The sequence below is a fragment of the Chiloscyllium plagiosum genome, chromosome 29 (genome assembly GCF_004010195.1).
Source record: "Chiloscyllium plagiosum isolate BGI_BamShark_2017 chromosome 29, ASM401019v2, whole genome shotgun sequence".
NCBI classification, from domain to species: Eukaryota; Metazoa; Chordata; class Chondrichthyes; order Orectolobiformes; family Hemiscylliidae; genus Chiloscyllium; species Chiloscyllium plagiosum.
Window position 1 is genome coordinate 698,695 of NC_057738.1, and position 26,991 is coordinate 725,685.

General features: G+C 42.2%; 1 protein-coding gene across 2 annotated transcripts in view; it reads left to right on the top strand.

Moving 5' to 3' along the window:
* Positions 1–26,991, top strand: part of elovl2 (ELOVL fatty acid elongase 2) — a 196,576-nt gene that overhangs the window by 119,736 nt on the left and 49,849 nt on the right. For both annotated transcript variants that reach the window (XM_043719004.1, XM_043719003.1), the window contains exons 3-5: positions 12,606–12,793; positions 21,046–21,123; positions 23,209–23,380. In XM_043719004.1, the coding sequence (XP_043574939.1) occupies positions 12,606–12,793; positions 21,046–21,123; positions 23,209–23,380 (438 nt within the window). The remainder of the gene's footprint in view (positions 1–12,605; positions 12,794–21,045; positions 21,124–23,208; positions 23,381–26,991) is intronic.

The window sequence follows — 26,991 nt, forward strand, 5'->3', positions numbered from 1 at the left end:
AGGTCTAACATATGTGGAACGGCTGAGGATACTGGGATTGTATTCGTTGGAGTTTAGAAGATTAAGGGGAGACTTAATAGAGACGTACAAAATAATACATGGCTTGGAAAAGGTGGATGCTAGGAAATTGTTTCAGTTAAACGAGGAGACTAGGACCTGTGGACACAGCCTTAGAATTAGAGGGGGTCGTTTCAGAACAGAAATGCGGAGACATTTCTTCAGCCAGAGAGTGGTGGGCCTGTGGGATTCATTGCCACGGAGTGCAGTGGAAGCTGGGACGCTAAATGTCTTCAAGGCCGAGATTGATAGATTCTTGTTGTCTCGGGGAATTAAGGGCTACGGGGAGAACGCTGGTAAGTGGAGCTGAAATGCGCATCAGCCATGATTGAATGGCGGAGTGGACTTGATGGGCCGAATGGCCTTACTTCCACTCCTATGTCTTATGGTCTTATGGTCTTATATTCCATGGGATTGTCTGGTGAAGCTATATGGGTGGAACTATGAAATAAGGATGTGATAACTTTGATGGAATTATACTCTAGACCCTCTAATAGTTAGTGGTAAATTGAGGAGCAAATATGTAGGGAGGTCACAGCTGTAAGAATAATAAGGATGTAATGGTTGGGGACTTTAACTTTCCAACCTAGACTGTGACTGCCATAGTATTAAGGTCTTGGATAGGGTGTAATTTTAAGTACATTCAAGTGACAGTGTTATTGTGGGAGCGCTGTGGGACCAGTGACCATAATTCTATTAGTTTTAAAAAGTTATGGAAAAGGATAAGCCTGGTTCATGAGTGAATTTTCCAAATTGGAGCAAAGGCCATTTTTGATGGTATTAAACAAAACTTTCAAAAATTGATTGGGGGAGGCAGTTCATGGATAAAGAGATGTCTGGCAAATGGAAGGCTTTCAAAAGCATGAAAATGAGCAGTCAACATGTTCCTGTTAGTGTGAAGGGCAAAGTAGGAAACACTCAATAACCAGAGATATTGAGACTCTGGTCAAGATGAAGGAAGCATATGTCTGGAATAATCAGAATCAAGCTGGGATCAAGTGAATCCCTTGAAGTATAGAGTGTGTAGGAGTACATTGAACAGGGAAATTAGGAGGGCAAAAAGGGGACATGAGAACTTTGGCAGATAAGGTTAAGGAGAATCCAAAGAGATTCTTCAAGGATATTGAGGGCAATTGAGTAACTAGGGAGAAAATAAGGCCCCTTAAAGATCAATAAGGCCATCTATGTGTGGAACCACATGAGATGAGTGAGATCCTAAACCAATATTTACAGCAGTATTTAATGTGGAGAAAGACATGGAAGCTAGGGAACTCGATAAATAGTGGTGTCTTTAAAAGTGTCCATATTACTGAAGAGGAGCTGGAATGCATAAAGGTAGGTAAATCCTCGGAATCTGATCAAGAGTCTCTGAAGACATCGTGGGAAGCTAGGGAGGAAATAGTGGTGCCTAGAGGAGATATTTATATCATTGACAGCCATGAATGATTGGGGAAGACTGGAGGGTCACTAATGCAGTTCCATAATTTAAGACCGGAAGAAAAAGCTGGGGAACGTAAGACTGGTGAACTTAACATCAATGATGGCTAAATTACAGTAGGGATTCTGAGAGGCAGGATCTCCATGTATTTGGAAAGGCAATGACTGATTAGGGATAGTCAGTTTGGCTTTGTGCATAGAAAATGTGTCTCAGACTTGATTGAGTTTTTTGAAGAGGGAATCCAAGATGGAGGATGAGAAAAATGTCTGTAAGAGCTGCTCCTTTTTTCGAGGTATCTTATGCTGGGGTGATGTCCTTGAATTGCAGGGGCGGCAATTACTGTTTTACATGCTGTTGCATTGTTTTGGAGCTTTGGGGAAAAAGAAGATCAAAACAACAGCACTTTTTAAAAGGAGGAAGGCAGTCAAAAAGCAGTGACCACATTGTCAGTGAGGGAGGGAGAGACAGAAACCTACACTAACTGACACAGCAGTAAATCTGCACAGTTACTGCCTTTGCTGTTTGAATTCATGTGTCTAGGAAAAATGAACAAACAGTGAAATTCACAGCTGACCTTGGAGGAACCTGTGTGGGAGAGCTCACAGCACAGGTACAGAAAAGTGCATAGTTTTTAATGTGTAACCTTGCTGTAAGTCTACAGTAGCAAGTAAAATGGATTCCTTCTTGATGTTTTATTGAGATCTCTTGATTAAACTTTAAAAATATAAACTATAAGTACTAAGTTAGCTTAGAGCACTGCTTTTTTTAAGAGCAAAAATGCAGTGCTATTTTCTGGGTCTGTAGGTTGTGAAGGAGCAAAGATGGCCTTTAGTAGGGTGATATGCTCTTCCTGTTGGATGTGGGAATTTAGGGAGAGTTTTCATGTTACTGATGATTATGTCTGCAGGAAGTGTCTTTGATTGTGAATCCTATTTTATTGCATGGATCAGTTGGGGCGGCAGTTAGAGGTAATGAGGAATTTATAAGTGCTAGGGAGTGTGATGGATGGCAGTTATCAGAAGAGAGAAAAGTTGCAGATACTGTCACATAGATGGGTTAACTCCAGGAAAGGTAGGAGAGGTAGGCAGGTAGTGGGCACAAGTCTTCTGTGGCTATCCCCATTTCAAACAAGTATGCTGTTTTGGAAAATGTAGGGGGTGATGGACTGTCAGGGGAATAGAACATAGAACATAGAACAATACAGCACAGAACAGGCCCTTCGGCCCACGATGTTGTGCCGAACTTCTAACCTAGATTAAGTACCCATCCATGTACCTATCCAAATGCCGCTTAAAGGTCGCCAATGATTCCGACTCTACCACTCCCACGGGCAGCGCATTCCATGCCCCCACCACTCTCTGGGTAAAGAACCCACCCCTGGCATCTCCCCTATACCTTCCACCCTTCACCTTATATTTATGTCCCCTTGTAACACTCTGTTGTACCCGGGGAAAAAGTTTCTGACTGTCTACTCTATCTATTCCTCTGATCATCTTATAAACCTCTATCAAGTCACCCCTCATCCTTCGCCGTTCCAACGAGAAAAGGCCGAGAACTCTCAACCTATCCTCGTACGACTTCCTCTCCATTCCAGGCAACATCCTGGTAAATCTTCTCTGCACCCTCTCCAAAGCTTCCACATCTTTCCTAAAGTGAGGCGACCAGAACTGCACACAGTACTCCAACTGTGGCCTAACCAAAGTCCTGTACAGCTGCAACATCACTTCACGACTCTTGAATTCAATCCCTCTGCTAATGAACGATAATACTCCATAGGCCTTCTTACAAACTCTATCCACCTGAGTGGCAACCTTCAAAGATCTATGTACATAGACCCCAAGATCCCTCTGTTCCTCCACCTGACTAAGAACCCTACCATTAACCCTGTATTCCGCAGGAATGCAGCAAGGAGAGCCACGTTTCTGGTATCGAGACCGACTCTAATGTAATGAGGGGTATGTCTGGTTCCAAGCGATCAATTGTGTTAGGGGACTCTCTAGTCAGAGGTACAGACAGACATTTCTGTGGCCAGCAGCAAAAAATCAATGGTGTTGCCTCCCTTGATCCAGGATCAAGGATGTCAGTGGGTGCAGAATCCTCTCAAAAGGGAGAGGAACCAACAGGAGGTCACTGTACATATTGGAACTAACAACGTAGGATGGGAAAAGGATGAGATTCCGAAGGGAGAATATAGAAAGTTAGACAGGAATTTAAAAAGGTCCTCGAGTAGTAATATCTGCATTACTCCCAACGCTATGAGCTAGTGAGGGTAGGAATAGGAGGATAGAGCAGCTGAGTATGTGGATGAGAAGCTGTTGCATAGGAGATGAGTTCACACTTTTGGATCATTGGAAGCTCTTCTGGGGTAGAAGTTACCTGTACACGAAGGATGAATTGCACTGGAATTGGAGGGGGACTAATATATTGGCAGGGAGATTTGCCAGAGCTGCTCGGGAGGATTTAAACTAGTAAGGTGGGGGGTGGGAGCTAGGGAAATACTGAGGAAAGATCAATTTGAGACTGGTACAATCGAGAAAGTTAGCGACTTTGGACAGACAGGAACAAAGCCGAGAACAAGGTAGGGCTGAAATTAAATTGTATTTACTTCAATGCAAGAGGCCTAACAGGGAGAGCAAATGAACTCAGGGCATGGTGAGGAACATGGGTCTGGGATATCACAGTAATTACAAAGATGTGGCTCAGGAATGGACAGGACAGGCAGCTTAATGTTCCAGGATACAAATGCTACAGGAAGGATAGAAAGGAGGCAAGAGAGGAAGGAGAGTGGCATTTTTGATAGCGATAGCATTACTGCTGTACTGGGAATAAATCCAGGGAAGTTATTTAGGCAGAACTGAGAAAGAGTTGATCACCTTATTGGGATTGTATAATAGACCGTCTAATAGTCAGCGGGAAATTGAGAAACAAATTTTTAAGGAGATTTCAGTTATTTGTAAAAATAGGGTGGTTATGGTAGGGGATTTTAACTTTCCAAACATAGACTGGGACTGCCACAGTTTTAAGGGTGTAGATGGAGATATTGATAGAAAAGAATTGACCAGATCTAAAAGTTGAAGTTCTAAATTGGAGGAAGGCTAATTTTGTTGGTATTAGGCAAGAGTTCCCAAAAACTGATTGGGGGCAGATACTTGCAGGTAAAGGGATGGCTGGAAAATGGGAAGCCTTCAAAAATGAGATAATGAGTCCAGACACAGAGACATGTAGGGTAAAAGGAAAGGCTGGTAGATGCAGGGAATGCTGGATGACTAGAGAAACTGAGGTTTTGATTAAGACAGGAGAGATTGAGAGAATCCTTAGAATACAAAGGCAGTAAGGAGTATAGTTAAGAAATAAATCAGGAAGGCAAAAAGGGGACCTGAGATAGCTTTGACGAATGTGGTTAAGGTGAATCAAAAGAATTGTTATAAATAAATTAAGGACAAAAGGGTAACGAGGGAGAGAACAGGCCCCCTCAAAGATCAGCAAGGTGGCCTTTGTGTGGAGTCGCAGGAGGTGGAGGAGATACTAAACGAATGTTTTGCATCAGTGTTTACTGTGGAGAAGGAAAAGGAAGCTATAGAATGTAGGGAAATAGATGGTGATATCTTAAAAAAATTACAGGGGAGGAGGTGTTGGATGTCTTGAAATGCATAAGAGTGGATTAATCCCCAGGACCTGATCAGGTGTACTCTAGAACTGTGGAAAGCTAGGCAAGTGATTGTTGGGCCCCTTGCTGAGATATTTGGATCATTGATAGTCACAGCTGAGGTGCTAGAAAACTAGAGGTTGGCTAACGTAGTGCCACTATTTAAGAAAGGTGGTAAGGAAAAGTCAGGGAACTATAGACCGGTGAGCCTGACATCTGTGGTGGGCATATTATTGGAGGGAATCCTAAGGGACAGGATGTACATGTATTTGGAAAGGCAAGGACTGATTAAGGATAGTCAACATGGCTTTGTGCATGGGAAATTGTCTCTCAAACCTGATTGAGTTTTTTTTTGAAGAAATAACAAAGGGGATTGATGGGGGCAGAGCAGTGAACATGATTTATATGGACTTCACTAAGACGCTTGACAAGGTTCCTCATGGTTAGCAAGATTAGAGCACATGGAATACAGGGAAATTAGCCATTTGGATACAGAACTGGCTCGAAGGTAGAATGTGATGGTGGAGGGTTGTTTTTCAGAAGGAGGCCTGTAACCAGTTGTGGATTGGTGCTGGGTTCACTACTTTTTGTCATTTATATAAATGATTTGCATATGAACATAGGAGGTATAGTTAGTATGTTTGCAGATGACAAAATTGGTGGTGTGATGATCAGCGAAGAAGGTTACTTTTGAGTATAAAGGGATCTAGATTGATGAGCCAATGGGCTGTGGAGGGTGCAGATGGAGTTTAATTTCGATAAATGTAAAGTGCTGATTTTTGGGAAAGCAAATCAGAGCAGGACTTATACACTTAATGGTAAGGTCCTAGGGAGTGTTGCTGAACAAAAACACCTTGCAGTGCAGGTTCAAAGTGGAGTTGCAGGTGGATAGGATAGTGAAGCAGGCATTTGGTATGCTTTCCTTTATTGGTCAGAATATTGAGTACAGGAGTTGGGAGGTCATGTTGTGGCTGTACAGGACATTGATTAGGTCACATTTGGCATATTGCGGGCAATCTGGTCTCCCTCCGATAGGAAGGATTTTGTGAAACTAGAAATGGTTAAGAAATTATTTACAAGGATATTGCCAGGATTGGAGGATGTGAGCTATTCAGAGAAGCTGAATATGCTGGGGCTGTTTTTCCTGGAACGTCGGAGGCTGAGGGGTGACCTTTTTATACAGGTTTATAAAATCATGAAGGGCATGTGGAGGATAAATATACAAGGTCTTTCACCGGGGTGGGGGGGAGTCCAGAACTAGAGGTCATAGGTTTAGGGTGAAAAGGGTAGGATATGAAAAGTGACCTAAAGGGCAACTTTTTGATGCAGAGGGTGGTACGTGTATGGAATGAGCTGCCAGAGGAGTTTGTGGAGGCTGGTACAATTAAAGCATTTAAAGGCATCTGGTTGGGTATACGAATGGGAAGCATTTAGAGGATATGGACCATGTGCTGGCAAATGGGAATACATTAGATTAGGATATCTGGTTGACATGGATAAGTCAGACTGAAGGGTCCGTTTCTGTGCTGGACATCTCGACCACTCCAAGTGACCAAGGAGATGAAGGCAGAGAAGTAGATGTTGTCTAATTGGACTTTAGAAAGCCCTTCAAGATTCCATATAGTAACATAGTTAGTGAGGTTAAATCATATGGGGTCTAGCCAGTGCTAGCCAAATGCATACAAATTGGTTTGATGGTTGAGATAGAAGGCAGTGGTAGAAAATTGCTGTTCAAGCCAAAGGCCTGTGCCAGAGGTATGCTCCGAGGATATATGCTGGCTCCACTGTTGTCACGTTTATACAAACCATTTGAGTGAGAATATAGGAGACATGTTTAGTAGGTTTGTGGATGACACAAAATTGGTCATGAGTAGACAGTGAAGAATGCTATTTAAGAAAACCTAAGATCTTGATTAACATGGGCCAGTGGGCCCTGAGTTAATTTTAGATAAATGCAGTTTTGCAGTTTGGGAAGACCAATTAGTGCAGGACTTACGCAGTTAATGGTAGGGCCCTGGGGTGTTGTGTTGAACAAAAGATCTGGGGATGCAGGTTCATTGTTCCTTGAAAGTGGCTTCACAGATAGATCATGTGATGAAGCAGTGTTTGGCACTTGTGATTTCATCGCTGAGGATTGGGTACAGGGGTTAGGGCATCATGTTATGATTGTACAAGACATTGGTAAGACCACATTTCAAAACCTGTGTATAGTTATGGTCAATCTGGTACAGGAAAGATATTATTAAACTGGAAAGAGTGCGGAAAAAGGTTTAACAAGGATGTTGCTGACAATGGAGCAATTGGGTTATAGAACATAAAGTACAGAACAGGCTCTTTGGCCTACAATATTGTGCCGAGGATTCATCCCAACGTAAAATAACCTAACCTATGCACCCTTCAATTCAGTGATGTCCATATGCATGTCCAGCAGTTGCTTAAATATCCCTAATGAATCTGCTTCCACCACCACCGCTGGCAACACATTGCTTGCATTCGCAACTCTCTGCATAAAGAACCTACCTCTGATGTCTCCTCTAAAACTTCCTCATAAAATCTTAACTATGACCCCTTGTGCCAGTCAATCCTGTCCTGGGGAAAAGTCTCTGGCTATTGACTCTATCTATGCTTCTCATTATCTTGTATACCTCAATCAGGTCACCTCTCTCTTTATCCTTCTTTGCATCCTCTCCAAAGCCTCTATCTTTCCTATAGTAGGGTGACCAGAGCTGGACACAATATTCTAAGTGTGGTCTCACCAGGGACTTGTAGAGCTGTGGCAAAACCTCATAGCTCTTAAACTCAATCCTCCTTTTAATGAAAGCCAAAACACCATATGCTTTCTTAACCCTATCCACTTGGGTGGCAACTTTGAGGGATCTATGTACTTAAACACCAAGATCCCTCTGTTCCTCCACACTGTCAAGAATCATATAACATAGAAAAATACAGCGCAGTACAGGCCCTTTGCCGATCCAAGCCCACGTAACCTACACTAGCCCACTATCCTCCATATGCTTATCCAATGCCCATAAAGAGGGAGAGTCCACCACTGCTACTGGCAGGGCATTCCATGAACTCACGACTCAGAATCCTGTCTTTAATCCTATATTCAGCATTTGAGTTCAGCCTTCCAAAATGTATCACTTCGCATTTATCCAGGTTGAACTCCATCTGCCATTTCTGTCGCGCTGCAGCCTGCAGTACCCTCTATACTATTGATGACACCTCCAACCTTTGTCATCTGCAAATTTACTAACCCACTCCTCAACCTCCTCATCCAAGTCATTTGTAAAAACTACAAAGAGCAGAGGCCTTGCAGGACACCACTCAACCCTGTCTTCCAAGCAGAATACGTTCCATCTACAAGCACTCTATGCCTTCTGTCAGCCAACCAATTCTGAATCTAGATAGCCAAATTTGCCGAGAAGTGCAAGGGAGGAGCGAAGGACGACTTAAGTGGGTGACCTCTAAACCCGAGTCTCTACACCATATGACCTCCCTCCAACCCACCTCCTCTAACCTTACTACAAGTCTGTAAACTAGGTAAGCTTTCAGGTTTCTTTTTCTTCTTCTCTTCCTTTGTTTAATTCTGAGTAGGCTTTCAGAGTAGCAGGATATGGATGTTAGGATAGTTGCATGTTCCTCCTGCAGAATGTGGCAGGTGAGAGACACTTCACATGTCTGCCTGTTCCTCACCTCACTATCTCTTGGCACTGGTAGCAAACCCAAGATCACTACTCTACCTGTCCTGCTTTTCTGCTTCCAACCTAGCTCTCTGTAGTCACTTTTCAGATCTTCAATCCCTTTCCTGGTTATTTCATTGGTGCCAATATGTATCACAATTTCTGGCTGCTCACCCTCCCTCTTCAGAATCCTGTAAACCTGATCGGGGTGAGAGAGAAGCGGAGGACTGCTGGGAAGGTGAGTTAAAAATCAAAATTTTTTGAACAGAGCAGTGAGGAGAGAGGGTGGAGAAAAACCAGGGCTGCTGGGAAGTTTTTTTAAAAGGAGGCTGGATTGACTGGGACTTTTTCCCCGGACTGTAGAAGGCTGAGGGGGTGATGCTGGATCTCATTTTCTGCTGAGTCTAAGTCCGGTGGTAGATTCAGGTACAATTTTATTTTAATACAACTTCATTACAGCTTAAGATGTTTTTTACTGTAAGGCACACGAAAGTTTCAGATTGTCTTAATGTATACAGTTTTCAGTGTACACCACCCCCCACCCCACTTGATTACTATTGGTTAGCGGTACCATATTATCCTTCTGTAATTGGCTCTCAGGTCCAGCATCTTACACAGTTCAAGCTTGCTAATCACTGAGGTGGACAGGCCTGTGGTCCACCCCTGTCCTTCACAATGTTTCCCCAGACTTATCTATCTCCTTGAGGCTTTTCAGTGGTTACTGTATTCAAGTAACATTTGCCAATTGCACTGTGTAAACTGCCAATTATGTGGATATTTGCCTCTTACTTTCAGACCTTTTTTAAATTTCTAATTACAGGGAATACAAAAGAATATCACTTTTTGATCAGTTCCAACAAAGTTATGTGGTTACACCTAGTATTAGAATTCTTCAGCTAACAAGTTGTCTTAATATGTCCATTCAATTCACATTCCAATATCCGCTAATCTCTATTCATTCCTCCCTGTAAAGATAAGGGCAGCCACTTTTGCTGTCTGAAACTGAACAGTTTGAATCTTGTCCTCTAATGCTCTTGCTGATTTTTTTTTTAAACACAAATCTATAGCTACTTCAGAATCTGTGTATGATTATATGAAGGATTTTAACTAAAACCTACTCTTAATGTTGTAATAGACTGATTGATTTAAATTATTCAAGAGAAACAATCTGTGTGAAATGTTCTTTTCTATGTAAACAACTGCAATTACACATTCAATCTCATCTGAGCAATCTTAATTAGACAGTTACAAGTTCTACTTGCAGAGACTAAATAAGCAAATATTTTCCCACATGCTGTTAACAGCTGTCCATGGCTGACAGTAGTTGGCCATTTTGTGTCACTAGTCATGGGCAACCCTAACAGGTGACCATATTGAGGTTTATAGAATCATGAGGAGCATGAATAAGGTGAATAGTCAAGATAGGGGAGTTCAAAACTAGAGGGCATAGGTTTAAGATGAGAAGGGGAAAGATTCAAACAGGACCCGAGGGGCAACTTTTTCCTAGATGGTATTGTATATATGGAAGAAGCTGCCAGAGGAAGTGATAGAGGTGTGCAAAATTACAACATTTAATAGACATTTGGACAGATGCATGATTAGGAAAGGTTTATATGGATATGAGCCAAACACAGCTAAATGGGACTAGTCCAGTTTAGGAAATCTGGTTAGCATGGATGAGTTGCGCTGAAGAGTCTACTCCCACTCTGATTCTCGGTGATACTTAAAGGATTAATGCTGATGTATGCATTAAACCCCTTGATCACTTTTATAGTCAAGAGTAGATTAATGGGGTATGATTAGCAAGGTAGGATTTGTCCTGCTTTTTGTGGATTGTACATACCAGAGCAACTTTTCATATCCCAAGGAGACTCCAGACTTGTCCTGTACTGGACCTACTTGGCTTGGGCCACAATCAGTTCCAGAGCACAAGTTTTCAGTGCTATTGCCATAAAGTCATTGGAACCTACATCCTTTATCAGTATCCATTACCTTCAGTGTTATTTGACGACATGGAGTGAATCAAATTGGCTGAAGGCTGACAAAGGGCCTATTTCCACACTGTAAGGAATCTAATTTGTGATCTTGGACCTTAGGAGCTAGTCAAAATGGATCATCCACTTTGCACTTTTGGCTGAAGATGGCTACAAATTATTTAGCCTTAACCTTTACATTGATGTGCTGGGTTGCCACCTTGTTGAAACTTTATTGCTGGAACAGCACAGCAGGTCAGGCAGCATCCAGGGAACAGTAGATTCGACGTTTCGGGCACAGGCCCTTCTTCAGGAATGCCACCTTGCTGAGATGGAGATATTTGTGGAGCTGTCACTTCTGGTTAATTGTTGAGCTGTCTACCACCATTCATGGCTGGATTTGGTAGGACCATAGAGATTTTATTTGATTCTTTGGCTGTGACATGACTTACCACTTACACTGTCACTGTCTATTGTGTGACAGTTCTACTATTTGAAATGCACGTAGTCTGTTATAGCTTCACCAGGTAAGCACCTCACTTTTTACATATGCTAGGTGCTACTCCTGTTATGCTCTCGTGCCCTCTTAATTGAGCCAGGGTGTGCTGATAATGATAAAGTAGGGAAATGCAGGACCGTGCTGCTGATTATCAATGGTGCCTCATTGATTCCCTGTTTGATTTGTTTGAAATCAAATCCCATTTAGTACAGTGGTAGTGTCACTCAGTATAATAGAGTAACCTGAAGACAGATCCCAACTCCACCATGTCATGATAAAATATACCTGAGATGGATAATTTGTGTTTTGTTAGGTTTATCCAGCTTTTTGGTCCCCTTACCACCTGCCACCAGACCCAAACTCAGTATTGGTAGTAGTTGCTGTCAAATCACTGGTGGTGATGAACAGTTAAGACCTCTGCCAAGAATACATGCTGTGCCCTTGTACATTGTACATGCTATGTCCTTCTACATTGTGCTGAACATGGAGAAATACTGATTCACCAGCTGAAGGGAGATGGGTTAATCGGCAGTAGGTTTTCTTGCCTGCGTTTGACTTGATGGTATGTGACTTCATGGTGTCCAGAATCAATGTTAAGACTCCCATTGCAACTCACTCCCAGCTGTAAACCACTGTTCCACTACATCTGGATGAGTACCACTGATGTAAAACATAACCAGGACTGGTTATAGTTTAAAGATAATGTCCCAGAAGCCACTATGATTCCACAAATGTGACTGTCAGGCTGTTTCTTGACTGGTCTGTGGAAGACCTCTTCCCATTTTGGCAGTTGGCCTTAGCAATTTCACAATGACTGTTAGCTATCATTGTTTCCATTGCCTAAGTTGATCCATTTGATTTCATTAGTTTTTGATCTTCTATTGATTTGATAAAACTGGCTATTTCAGAGGGCAATTAAGAATCAAGCATGTAGTGATTGTAATAAGGTCAGCCTCGATTGGACAAGGCTAACAGCCCCAAGCAGGGACACCGGGCTGACAGAGGAAAAATCAGGATTGTCAGATATCTTCCTACTGAGGGAGTGGGATCAGTGTCAAGAACTTTTCATGTGTAAATAAGGGTGACTTGGTGAGGGGATACCAGCCTCTGTGGAGTTATTTCAAAGAGTACCGTGAATCTGAAATCATGTAGACCAAATTAAATAAGGATGACAGCTTTTCTTGAAGGATATTTGAATTTTATTTTGGTTTAACTTCTGAAATTACTTGAGCCTTTTTTGTTGTACTTTGTCTAATACATTTAGATTGGTAAACTTGGGGATCCAGTTCTGAAGTTATTTTCTTTTTAGATCCCAGGGTTAAAGGATGGCTAATGCTGGATTCCTATTTACCTACGTTCCTCCTTACACTCTTGTACCTAATCGCTATATGGCTGGGAACAAAGTATATGAAGGAGAAACCTGCATTCTCTCTCAGGATTCACTTAATAATATATAATCTTGGAGTAATGCTTCTGTCTCTCTACATGTTTATTGAGGTAAGATATCATCTCAAATCTAAATAAAACTTTTAAAAAAATATTTGTTGATGTGCTGATATCAAGATTTGAAGCAAAACCAATAAGGCCATTCATAACAGAATCTGTTTTACAGGGTAGTGGTTCTGAAGAAATTAATGTTACATTAAACTCCAACACAATGAGCATCACTGCCATTGTGAGCAGATTCCATGAGGGAGGGCTGCCAAAGAGAGGCAAGGCCCAGAAAAATATTTGTTACGGCTGGAGTATTGGGAAGGCTGCAGTAAAGTTAAGGTGACAAAAAGGCAAATTAAGAGATATGAAGCACGAGTCTGAGAACAAACTTAAGACTTTAATGAGATTGGAACTTATTTACATAATTATAGCAGTTGGAAGATTTATCAAGGCCTTGACAAATGAGGTTTATTTGAAAAAATTACTTAAGTGAATACACATTGTTTTGAATTGTGAAGTTTTCCCTGCAATTTCAATATGCCCATGAAGAAGCATCTTGGCTACAAAATTCAGACTAGCCCCGAAAGGCTGGAAACTACCATTTTAGTCATTAAAATTGGTGGAAAGGCCAGTAGGCATAAAAGATACAATACTATGCCCTGGTATTTTAAGCACCTGTCAAGATGCTTCTGCTATGATATGAACACCTGTTACCTTCACCCTCTTGGGCAGCGCATTCCATTCTATGACATTGGATGAAAATGTTTTTCCTCAGATTCTCTGTAAACCACTGGTTATTCACAGAAGTTGAAGAACTTATGCCCTCTCATCATAGAAACACCTGCCATGCAGAGCAGATCCTCATGGTCTGGCCTATCTATGCCTCATAATTTTGTATACCCCAATCAGATCACCCCTCAGCCTCCACTGCTCCAAGCAAAACCAACACAGCCTACCCTGGTCTTCATAACTGAGACTTTCTATCCCAGGCAACATCCTGGTGAATCTCTTCTGTACCATCTTCAGTACAATCATGTCAATCCAATATTTTTGGGACCAGAACTGCAAACAGTACTGTATCTGTGACCTAACCAATATTTATACAGTTGCAACAAGATGACTTTGCTCCTTTTTATTCCAAGCCTCAGCTAGTAAAGGCATGCTATATGTGATATGCATTCTTCACTATCCTATCTGCCTGTGCAGCCAACTTTAGGGATCTATGAACTTGCATCCCAAAGTCCCATTGTTCCTCCTTAGGGTCTTACCATTCATGATGTAAATAATAACCAAAAGAACGGTGTATACTGTAAACCAGAAACTGCTTGAAAAGCTCAGCAGGTCTGGCAGCATCTGTGGAGAGAAATCCGATGTCAGATGCAATTCTTTACTCAGTAGTAGGGCTGTAGAACACACCACCTGCAACAGTAGTAGACTCGCCAACTTTAAGGTTATTTAAATGGTCATTGGATAGACATATGGATGAAAATGGGATAGTGTAGGACAGATGGGCTTCGAATTGGTTTCACAGGTGCAACATTGAAGGCCAAAGGGCCTGTACTGTGTTGTAATGTTCTATGTTCTAACATTGCATGTCAAATGACCCTTCTCAACTCAGAACCTTGAACTGAAGTGTTATCTCTGATTTTATCACCAGAGATGCTGCTAGACCTCCTGAGATTTTCCAGCTTTTTTTTGTTTCATTCATTGTATAAATCCTTCCCTTATTGGAACTCCCAAAATGCATCATCACACTTGAATCATGATTAAATTCCATCTGGCTTTGCTCTGCCCAATTTACCAGCTGATCAATATCCGACTGTAGCCTATGATCATCCTCATTATCAACAACACTGCTAATTTGAGACATCCACAAACTTGCTAATTATGCCTTCTACATTCATATACAAGTGATTGATGTACATAACAAACAGCAAGGATCCCAGCACTGATCCCTATGGTATTCTGCTGGTCTCACACCTCCAGTCACAAAACCAACCCTGCACCACCACTCTTTGCCTGTACTTACAAGCCCATTTTGGATCTTACTGCATCATGAAATCCACACTCCGTGCTCTGCATCACCATATGTACTCTCTGCATCAGTGTGGCCTCATACTATCCCAGAGCTGTCTTGCTCCCCTAGTTCCATTTCATTCTCTATTTCATTCAGCTCTTTAACAAGAAACTTTTTCTCATCCTTTCCAGCATTAAGGAACATGCTGCAACAAGTTAGAGATACTTTAAACCCTTTGGAATATCCCTTCCCTCTAACTCCTTTCTCCTGACTGTACCACTTAAGTGTTTACCAACCCTTCTGGCCTTCTGCTTTGCTGGATGTTCCAAACTCAAAGGTTTCAGTTTTATCCCTCTGCACCAACACCTCAATGAATTGCAGACTAGACCTGACATGGAATTGTTGTTCCATCACTTCTGTTTGCGCCCATTGTTTTGGATGACTTCACCCACCTCTACCACCCGCTTGGACCCATCTATCTAGCCTTTTATCTGCACTTGACTTGTTCATTGAGAACTGTCAATGTGACATTGGTCACGTTAATTTCTCTGCCCCTCACTTGCCACCACACCCACCACCTTTCCATTTGACCTATCTCCCTCTGAATTGATTGCACTCCATGTTCTCCGATCCAACCTGACTTTGTCAACTTCACCTTTTTCTTTTGAATCGAGAAATCTGAGGGGGATTGAAGTATACAAAATCCTAAGTGGTAGAGAGAGTAGACAAGAGGAACCTGTTTCCTTTGGCAGACAGATCAAAAATCAGGGATCATAGATTAAAGGTAAGTGGCAGAAAGATTAGAGGAGACATGAAGAAAGCTTTTTTAAATCAGGTAATGGTGAATGTTTGGAATTTGCTGGAGTTGGTGATGTAGACAGAATCTGAATCCCTATAGCACAGAGACAGGCCCTTTGGCTCAAACTGGTCCATGCCAACCAAAATGTCCATCCACGCTAACCGTATTCCTCTGCACTTGGTGCATATCTTTCTAAACTTTTCCTATCCATGTTTTTGTCCAAATACCTTTTTAAATGTTGTTAATATACTCACCTCAACCACTTCTGCTGGCAGTTCATGCCACTGTGTACCACCCACTGTTTTTAAAATAAAGTTGCCCTCTGGTTCCCTTTTATTCTTTCCCCTCTAATCTTAAACTGATGCCCTCTAGTCCTTGATTTCCTAACCCTATGAAAAAGATTGAGTGCACTCACCCTATTTGTGCCTCTAAATCTTAAATACTTCTGGACAATCTCTCCTCCACTTCTTATGCTTTAAGGGAAAAGATCCTAACTTGGCCAACCTCTCCCTACAACTCACTGTTGAGTCCTGGAAAAATCCTTGCAAATTTCTTCTGCAGTCTTTCCAATTTAAAAACACCCTTCCTTTAGGAAGGTGACCAAAATGGAACACAATGTCCTGTATAACTGCAACATAACTTTCCAACTTCTATACTCCATGCCCTGACTGAAGGCCAGTGTGCCAAAAGCCTCTTTCACTGTCCTGTCTACAAGTGACTCCACTTGCAGAAACAAAGAACTTTTACAGCCCAGGAACAGGCTCTTCAGCCCTACAAGCCTGAGTCAATCCAAATCCACTGTCTAAACCTGTCACCAATTCCTAAGCATCCATATCCCTCTGCTCCCCACCTACCCATGCAGTGGTCTAGACGCACCTTAAATGAATCTACCGTGCCTGCCTCTACTACCTCTGCTGGCAATGTGTTCCAGGCACCTACCACCCACTTGGTGTGTATCCCCCTTAAACTTTTCACATCTCACCTTGAAAGCATGACCTCTCGTTACTGAATTCTTCACCCTGGGAAAAAGCTTATCTCTATCACTATTTTGTAGACCTCAATCAGGTCCCCCTTCAATCTCCTTTTTTCTAATTAGAACAGTCCTAACCTACTCAACTTCTCTTCCTAGCTAGCACCTTCCATACCAGGTCCAATATGGCCCCTTCCCTCGTCGGACTATTGACATACTGCTCTAGAAAACTCTCCTGGACGCTTCTTAGAAATTCTGCCCCATCCAGACCCCTGACACTACGTGTATCCCATCAATGTTGAGAAAATTAAAATCTCCAATCACCACCACCCTATTGCCCCTACATCTTTCCATAATCTGTTGACCTAATTTATTCTTCTGCCTCACGCTCACCGTTGGGAGGCTTATAATACAGCCCCAACAGTGTAACTGCACCCTTATTTCTCAGCTCCACCCAAAATGCCTCACTACTCAAGCTCTCCATAGTGTCCTCCTTTAGCACAGCCATATCGTCCCTGACCAGCAATGCAACTCCTCCCCCCCCCCCCCACTTTTTACTTCCCTCCCTGTCCTGTCTGAGGCGTCTATATCCTAGAACATTTAGCTGCCAATCATGCTCTTCCTTCAACTAAGTGTCTGTGATTGCAATAACATCATACTCCCAGGCACCAATCCAAGCCCTAAGTTCATCTGCCTTACCCACAGTACTCCTTGCATTAATGTATATGCACTTCAGGCCACCAGTTCTTTTGCGTTCATCTGTTCTCTGCCTGCTCTTCCCCTTATTAATGCTAACTTCATGATTCTTACATTCTCCAGTTTCCACCTCGCTGCCGACTTGTTTTCACTTCTGGTTCCCAGTCCCCTGCCACATTTAGTTTAAAACCTCCCCAACTGCAGTAGCAAAAACTCCCCCAAGGACATTGGTTCCAGTCTGGTTCAGGTACAGACCATCCAATTTGTAATAGTCCCACCTTCCCCTGAACCAGTCCCAGTGTCCAACAAATCTGAACCCATCCCTCAAGCCACATGTTCATCTTGCCTATTCCTTTATTTCTATGCTGTCTAGCACGTGACACTGGTTGTAATCCCAGGATCACTACTTTTGAGGTGCTCCTTTTAGCTTCTCTCCTAGCTCCCTGAATTCTGCTTTAAGGACCTAATCTCATTTTTTACTCATCGTTGGTGGCTATATGCACCAAGACAACTGGTTGTTCACCCTCCCCTTTCAGAATTCACTGCAGCCAATTGGTGACATCCTTGACTAGAGCACCTGGGAGGTACCATGCCATCCAGGAATCTCATTTTTGGCCATGGAACCTCCTATCTATGCCCCTTACAATAGAATCCCCTATGACTATGGCCCTACAAGTCTTTTTCCTGCCCTTCTGAACAGCAGTGCCTAATCTTGGCAACTGCTGCCCTCTCCTGGTGAGCCATCTCCCCCTACACTATCTAAAATGGTTTACCTGTTTTGGAGGGAGATGACCTCCGGGTACACCTGTACTGCTTTCCTACTCTCTTTTTTTTTTCTGCCTTTTGGTCATCCATTCACTATCTCCCTCAGCAAATCTAATCTGCAATGTGACCAGTTCACTAAACGTGTCATCCACGACTTCCTCAGCATCACAGATGCTCCACAGTGAGTCCATCTACAGCTCCAGAGCCGCTGTGTGGTCAAACAGCTGCAGCTGGACACACTTGCAAGTGTAAGAGTCAGGAATGTCAGCCACATCCCCGAGCTCCCACATCAAGCAAGAGGCACATGCCACGGGTCTGAGGTCCCCTGCCATTGTAAGCCTTAGCTTTATATCTACCAACTAAAACCAAACAATACACTTAAATATATGAAAGAGAAAAAGTAAAATCCTTACTTTAGAGTCTCTTTCTTCTGGTTAGGGAGTCCCAATGTCAACAAATCGGGTTACCTCAGATTACAACAGGATCTGGACCAGATGGGTCAATGGGCTGAGAAGTGGCAGATGGAGTTTAATTCAGATAAATGTGAGGTGCTGCATTTTGGGAAAGCAAATCTTAGCAGGACTTCTACATTTAATGGTAAGGTCCGAGAGGGTGTTGCTGAACAAGGAGTCCTTGGAGTGCAGGTTCATAGCTCCTTGATAGTGGAGTCTTGGGTAGATAGGATAGTGAAGAAGGCGTTTGGTATGCTTTCTTTTATTGGTCAGAGTATTGAGTACAGGAGTTGGGAGGTCATGTTGCAGCTGTACAGCACACTGGTTAGGCCACTGTTGGAGTATTGCGTGCAGTTCTTATCTGCTTCCTATCAGAAGGATGTTGTGAAACTTGAAAGGGTTCAGAAAAAATTTACAAGGATGTTGCTAGCGTTAGAGGATTTGAGCTGTAGGCAGAGGCTGAACAGGCTGAGGCCGTTTTCCCTGGACTGTCGGAGGCTGAGGGGTGACCTCATAGAGGTTTGCAAAATTGAGGGGCATGGATAGGATAAATAGACAGTCTTTTCCCTGGGGTGGGGGAGTCCAGAACTAGAGAACATAGGTTTAGGGCGAGAGGGGAAAGATATGAGAGACCTAAGGGGGAACTTTTTTTACACAGGGTGGTATGTGTATGGAATGAGCTGCCAGAGGAAGTGTTGGAGGCTGGTACAATTACAACATTTAAGAGGCATTTGGATGGGTATATGAATAGGAAGGGTTTGGAGGGCTATGGGTCAGGTGTTGGCAGGTGGGACTAGATTGGTTTGGGGTATCTGGTCGGCATGGACAGATTGGACCGAAGGGTCTGTTTCCATGCTGTACATCTCTATGACTCTAAACCATGTATCGTCCAATGATACACATGTAGTATCTCTGGTTTAGCTGCTACCCAAATTTATGCTAAGCTCTTACCTTCCCAGCACCCTCCTAGTCTCCACATCAGCCCTGCTCTGTCTCCTACTGCTTCCAGACAGGAACAAAAAAGAACCGTGCACCTGAACTCCAAAGTCCCTCTGTTCCACTATATTCCTTGTTGCCCTATCACTCACCATAAAACTAATTTGATTTGACTTTCTGAAGTGCAAGACCTCACACTTGTGTATATTTTACTCCATTTGCCGTTTCTCAGCTCAGTTCCCCAACTGATCAAGGTCCTGCTGCAACTTCTGATAACGTTCCTCATTTTCCACAATACCTCCTATTTTAGTGTCATCAACAAACTGACTAATTGTGCCTTTACATTCTCATCCAAATCATTGATATAGATAACAAACAGTAATGGGCTCAGCACTGACCCCTGAGGCTCTCCACTATTCACAGGTCTCCAGTCTGACAAGCATCTTCCCACTATTACACTCCGCTTCCTCCCATCAAGCCAATTGTGTATCTAATTTGCCAGTTCTCCTTGGATTCCAATCTTTCAGAGCAGTCTACCATGTGGAGCCTTATCAAAGGCCTTAATGAAATCCATGTGTATGTGTCTTCCCTCCCACCCCCACTGCCCTTGTCAACCTTCCTGGTCACTTCATCAAAGAACTCTAACAAATTTGTGAGGTGTAATCTCCCACACATACAGCCATGCTGAATATTCCTAATTAGACCCTAAATCCATTTTATTTTAAAGGTATCTGGATCTATACAGGGGCGGCACGGTGGCTGTGGTTAGCACTGCTGCCTCACAACACCAGGGTCCTCCCACAATCCAAAGATGTGCAGGTCAGATGAATTGGCCATGTTAAATTGCCCATAGTGTTAGGTGCATTAGTCAGAGGGGGGTGGGTTGCTCTTCGGAGGGTCAGTGTGGACTTGTTGGGCCGAAAGGACTGTTTCCACACTGTAGGGAATCTAATCTACATGTTAATTGCTCTAGGCTATGGGCCCTGTGCAGGAAGATTGGATTAGAAAGGGCCAAAGGGTATCTTTAGACTCCCATGGACAAGATGGGCCAACTGGTATATCATTTCTATGGTTCTTGCTTTCTATTATTCCTAACAAACTACAAACCACAAAAATAAGGACTTCCTATTCTGTTCATCCCGATACTACGGTCAGTTCCTAAAACCTATTCCCAATCAGACAAAACTCTTGCTGTCTTACTTTTTTGAACCCTGATCACACAACAGGAGCTCTGCCTCTGGATTTTGTGAAGATCTGCCCTACTCCTGTCTTGCTGTTTCTCTAACTGCGTTTCGATATTTTGAAATTTCTCTGAGAGATGCCACCATGGGTTTAAAATATCTAACGGTCATGCCTAATAGGACCTGATCAATTTTTTTCTTGGAGCGATGACTAAAGTATTGAATAAATTGAGATTTTCCAGTATTTTTTGTTTGCATTGTTCAACTAAGGTAATGTTGGCAAATGTTATTTTTACGGACTTCCATGAAGCATTTTTCTAAATGCCTTCCTAAAGTTGAAGAGCATGGAATTGAAGACAAATTAGACTTTTGTTTTTTAAAAAAAAAATTGTGAAAATTGTTTTTTTCCCTCTTGAGCATATTGCTATTAGTTTCAAATTATGTTGTGTCAAAAGTTGTCAAAAAACATTTTCTGGTGACCGGTTTATGTTCTTCACAGCTGGTCCTGGCAAGCTGGGAAGGCAAGTACAACTTGCAGTGTCAAAATCTCCACAGTGCCAATGACGCTGACATTAGGGTGAGTCACAAAAATGAATGGGTTTCCAATTTGGTAGCAATGCTTAATGTTGTAAAGAATATTGCTGCATAGACAGTCCTGCATTTCAGAGTAATGTCAGCACATGCCAGAAGTCTCTATGAAGGGCTTCTGTCCGAAATTCGATTTTCCTGCTCCTTGGATGCTGCCTGACCTGCTGTGCTTTTCCAGCACCACATTCTCGACACTGATCTCCAGCATCTGCAGTCCTCACTTTCTCCACACGTCAGGAGTCTGCTAATTTTTTTATCTATTCATAGGATGTTTAAACAATAGGTGTCTATTATTCCACATCCTTATTTGCCTTGGAGGAAGTGATTGTGAGCCACTTTCTTGAATTGCTGCAGAAATTGGTGTTTAGGTACACTCCTAGGATTGTCAGGAAGGAAGTTCCAAGATTTTGACTGATCAACACTGTGAAGAAACAGCAATATAGTTCCCAGTTAGGATAATGTTTGGCAGGAAATTTGCAACAGATTGTGTTCCCATGTATCCTGCTGATTCCTCTTTCTAGGTGATAGAAGTTGTAGGTTTTGGAAATTGCTGTTGAAGGAGCCCCCGTGAGTTTCTTTATTACATCTTATAGACTATACTCACCATTGCCATTGTGCATTGGTGGTGAGGGGGGGTAGGGGGGAAGAATGAATGTTGGAGGTACCAATCAAATGGGTTGCTTTGTCCCAGCTTGTGTTGAACTTGTTCAATGTTCTCGGAGTTGTGCTTTTCCAAGCAAGTGGAAATATTCCATCAGACTCTTGATGCGCTATATGGATAATGGATGGACATTGGGGAGACAGGAGGTGAGTTACTCACCGCAGCATTCCTAGCTTCTCATGTGTTCTTGTAGCCAAAGTGTTTCTATGGCTGGTCTAATTCTGTTCCTGGTCAGTGATAACCCCTAGGAATATGAAGGCAGGGGATTCAGTGATGGTTTGCCTTTAAATGTCAAGGGATGATGGTTAGATTACCTCTTGTTGGAGATTATCATTACCTGGTACTTTTTTGACTTGAATGTTTATTAACTTATTTATTAGCTCAGGTCTGGGTGCTGCTGAAGATTTACTGCTTATGGATCTTGGTGGCGTTAATATCTGAAGAGTCACAAATGGTTCTAAACATTGTGCAAACATCTCACTTCTGACATGGTGGTTCAACGGTAGTATTATTTTGCAAATGGCTGGGAGTGGGGTGGGTGTGTTGGAGATGCCATGAAGATTAAAATGTCTAATTGGCTGTGTTAAACTATAGGCTGTGAGCCTTCTAACCAGCCCACCTTGGCATTTACATTCCTTCATGGCTGCCTTCAAGTTGCTATCTTACATGATGGTAAAATATGGCAGAAGGGACCTTTTTTTTTTTTTAAAGAGTTGGGTCTGCTCAGACTCAACGCTTTTAGACTCCAACTTAATTCTACCCCCATTAATATCCAGCCCTATAACTTAAAAGGAGCCTGAAACTTTGACTCTCCTGCTCCTTAGGATGCTGCCTGACCTGCTGTGCTTTTCCAGCACCAGGTTTTTTTGACACCTATTGGCAGCAGTTCAACTAAATTCTCAATCTGATGTTCTCAAAGACTACACCTGGTCTCAGACTCTTGTACCCCATTGTGATCAACTATGTTTTGATTATCCAGACTTGGTAGGAGACATCTATTCACCAGTACTATTGGTTAGGTTGGCAGGGTGTTCTGTCCACTTATTTCCACTGCCAGGTTGAGAAGTGATGCGGACTGCTGCTGCTTAGATCAAGACAGACCTACATTTGGTTTTTGTGACAAAAGGAACAATAAAAAAAAATCATGTGGAAAGAACTGCAAAAAATTGGACAAGGCTTTCAAAGACTGATTGAATGCCCTCATTGTATGTAATGCTACATGAGTCGACAACCTTTGCCTGTCCTATGATTTTAATTTCAGCTGACTGTTCAATTATTAATAAAAAAAACATTGGCAATAACATATCGAATCTCTAAAATGAAATTTCACTCAAATAATTACTGTTCACGGAATTACTGTTCTCTGTACACTGATGCAATTAGTTATGAGTATGGTTCCTATTCATTTCACAGGTGGCAAAGGTGCTTTGGTGGTACTACTTTTCTAAAGCTATTGAATTTATGGACACGTTTTTTTTCGTCTTACGGAAGAAAAATAGCCAGATTACATTTCTTCATGTATATCACCATGCAACAATGTTCAACATCTGGTGGTGCGTCCTTAACTGGATACCTTGTGGCCAAAGTAAGCTGTACTTTCATTCTATTTGTGGAGGGCTGAACATCATTACTGAATAAAATTGTCTCTCAAATTTGCATGTAACAATTTTTTTTTGTAAATCAGTTGTATATGAATTGCCACTGCAACATAGTTTTTTTTAAATCAGTTACTCCTGTTCCTGCAAATGTTTATATGGTGAATAGCTTTGAAGCTTTTGAAATACAGTTAGGTCCACAGCACAGGGGAAAAAAAAAGCTCTTTGACTCATTGTATCTGTGCCCATTAAAAATTACCATCTTGACTCTGCATCCTCACACCCTGCTTTCTGTAAGGTATCCATTCTACCTCCCAGTGACTCCATCTTCATTGCATCTGCTCTGACTGTGTCTCAGATTTGTCCCCTTTTTGCCTCTGAGGATTTCCTGCTGGCATGTTCAACAGGACCCTTGGCAATGTTAGACCCATTTCCCACAAACTGCCCTCAACTATGATAATGACCCTCTAATTCTCACTTCTAATCCGTCAGCCTCAGCATCAAAAAGGATTATAAACTGCCAGTGGGTTGCCAGAATCAGACAAATCTCCCCCTTCCCTGCATTGTCAGCATTTTTTTTGTGTAGGGACTGTTGCCTCCAGGACAGTCTTGTCCATTTCTTCCACCATTCTCAACATTTCATTCCCATGGTACCTTCCCATGCAATCACAGTGCAAGACTTGCTTGTATACCTCTTGTCCATCTAAGGCTGACATACCTTCTATGTGACAAGCACAGGAGATCAAGATGTGGAATCAGTCTGGGTAGAAGTAATAAATAACAAAGGGAAGAAATACTTAGTAGGAGTAATCTATAAGTCCCCAAACAGTAGTTCTGCAGTGGGGGGCACGGTATAAACTGGAAATATTAGAGACTTTCAAGAAAGGTACAGCAATTTAACATGCACATCGATTGGAAGAATCAAATTAGCCTGCAGGTAGAGTTCATTGAATGTATTAAATTCTTTCTTTGTCTCTCCATTCAACCAGGGAGCAAGCTACTTTGGATTTGAGTATTGTCTGACAAGGAGAGATTAATTGATGACATTGTAGTTAAGGATCGTCTAGGGAGTAGTGAGCATAGTATGATAGAATTTAAAATTCAATTGGGAGGTGAGAAAGTGGAGTCCCACAGTAGCATTCTGGAATTCAACAATGTCCTTATATAGACATAAGGACAGATTTGGTGTGAATACATTAGGCAGGAAAGTGAAATGGTAAGACAGTTGATGAGCAATGGCAGATGTTTAAGGAGCTACTCAATTCCTCAAAACTAAAATATATCCCAGTAAGAAAGAGATGGTAAAGGGGATAAAAAAAATGCATTGCCAAACAAGGGGGTCAAGGACAATATAAAGTATGCCATATTGCAAAGACCTCCCACAATCCAAAGATGTGCAGGTCAGGTGAATTGGCCATGCTAAATTGTTCATAGTGTTAGGTAAGGGGTAAATGTAGAGGTATGGGTGGGTTGCGCTTCGGCGGGTCGGTGTGGACTTGTTGGGCCGAAGGGCCTGTTTCCACACTAAGTAATCTAATCTAATCTATAAAAAACCAGTGGCAAGCTGGAAGATTGGGAACTTTTGAACATAAAGGAATACTACAGAATTAATAAGAGCTAAGGTAAATTATGGAAGAAAACTAACACAAAACAACAAGATAGCTAAAGCTTCTATAAGTATATAATTCCCTGGACACAAGAAAGGATCCAGTGAATTGGAAAATGGCTAACATAACACCCTTATTCAAAAAAGAAAGGAGGCAAAATGTGGGACATTACAGACCAGTTAGTTTAACATCTGTTGTTAGAAAGTGTTAGAATCTATTATCAAGGAAGCAATATCAGTACATTTTGAAAGTCAAAACGCTACCCATCAGAGTCAGCATGGTTTTATGAAGGGCAAATTATATGCAACTAATTTGCAAAAGTTATTTGAAGAAGATATTCAATGTAGGGAAATAGATGGTGACATCTTGAAAAGTATACATATACAGAGGAGGAAGTGCTGGATGTCTTGAAATGCATAAAAGTGGATAAATCCCCAAGACCTGATCAGGTGTACCCTAGAATTCTGAGAAGCTAGGGAACTGATTGTTGGACCCCTTGCTCAGATATTTGTATCATCGACAGTCACAGATGAGATGCTGGAAAACTGGAGGTTGGCTAACGTACCACTGTTTAATAAAAGTGGTAAGGACAAGCCAGGGAGCTATGGACCAGTGAGCCCATTGTATTTGGAAAGGCAAGGACCGATTAGGGATAGTCAACATGGCTTTGTCTCTCAAACTTGATTGAGTTTTTTTATTGAAGAAGTAACGAAGAAGATTGAGGTCAGAGTGGTAGATGTGATCTATATGGACTTCAGTAAGGCATTCAATAAGGTTCCCCTGGGAGACTGGTTAGCAAGGTTAGATCTCATGGAATACAGGGAGAACTAGGTATTGGATACAGAACTGGCTCGAAGGTAGAAGACGGTGGTGGAGGGTTGTTTGTCAGCCTGGAGGCCTGTAACCAGTGGAGTGCCACAAGGATCGGTGCTAGGTCCACTACATTTTGTCATTTTATATGAACAACTTGGATAGGAGCATAAAAAGTATAGTTAGTAAGTTTGCAGATGACACCAATATTGGCAGCGAATAAGGTTATCTTGGATTATAATGGGATCTTGATCAGATGAGCCAAGGCTGTGAAGTGGCAGATGGAGTTTAATGTAGATAAATGTGAGGTGCTGCATTTTGGGAAAGCAAATCATAGCAGGACTTATACACTTAATGGTAAGGTCCTAAGGAGTGTTGCTGAACAAAGACCTTGCAGTGCAGTTTCATAGCTCCTTGAAAGTGGAGTTGCAGGTAGATAGGATAGTGAAGAAGGTGTTTGGTATGTGTTCCTTTATTGGTCAGAGTATTGAGTACAGGAGTTGGGAGGTCATGTTGCAGCTGTACAGGACATTGGTTAGGCCACTGTTGGAATATTGCGTGCAATTCTGGTGTCCTTCCTATCGGAAAGATGTTGTGAAACTTGGAAGGGTTCAGAAAGGATTTAAAAGGATGTTGCCAGGGTTGGAGGATTTGAGATATAGGGAGAGGCTGAACAGGCTGGTGCTGTTTTCCCTGGAGATTCGGAGGCTGAGGGGGGACCTTTATAGAGGTTTATAAAATCATGTGGGGCATGGATAGGATAAATAGACAAGGTCTTTTCCCTGGTGTGGGGGAGTCCATTACTAGAGAACATAGGTTTCGGGCGAGAGGGGAAAGATAGCTAAGAGGCAGCTTTTTCACACACAGTGGTACATGTCTGGAATGAGCTGCCAGAGGAAGTGGTGGAGGCTGGTACAATTGCAACATTTAAGCGGCATCTGGATGGGTATATGAATAGGAAGGGTTTGGAGGGAAATGGGCCAGATGCTGGCAGGTGGGAATAGATTGATTTGGGATATCTGGTCGGCAAAGACCAGTTGGATTGAAGTGTCTGTTTCTGTGCTGTATATGTCCAGACTCTGACTCTATTTAACAAGCAAGGTAGAGAATAGGGATGCTGTAGATGTAATTTATCAGAACTTCTGGAAGGTGTTTAAGGTGCCATGCAAAAGATTAATTCACAA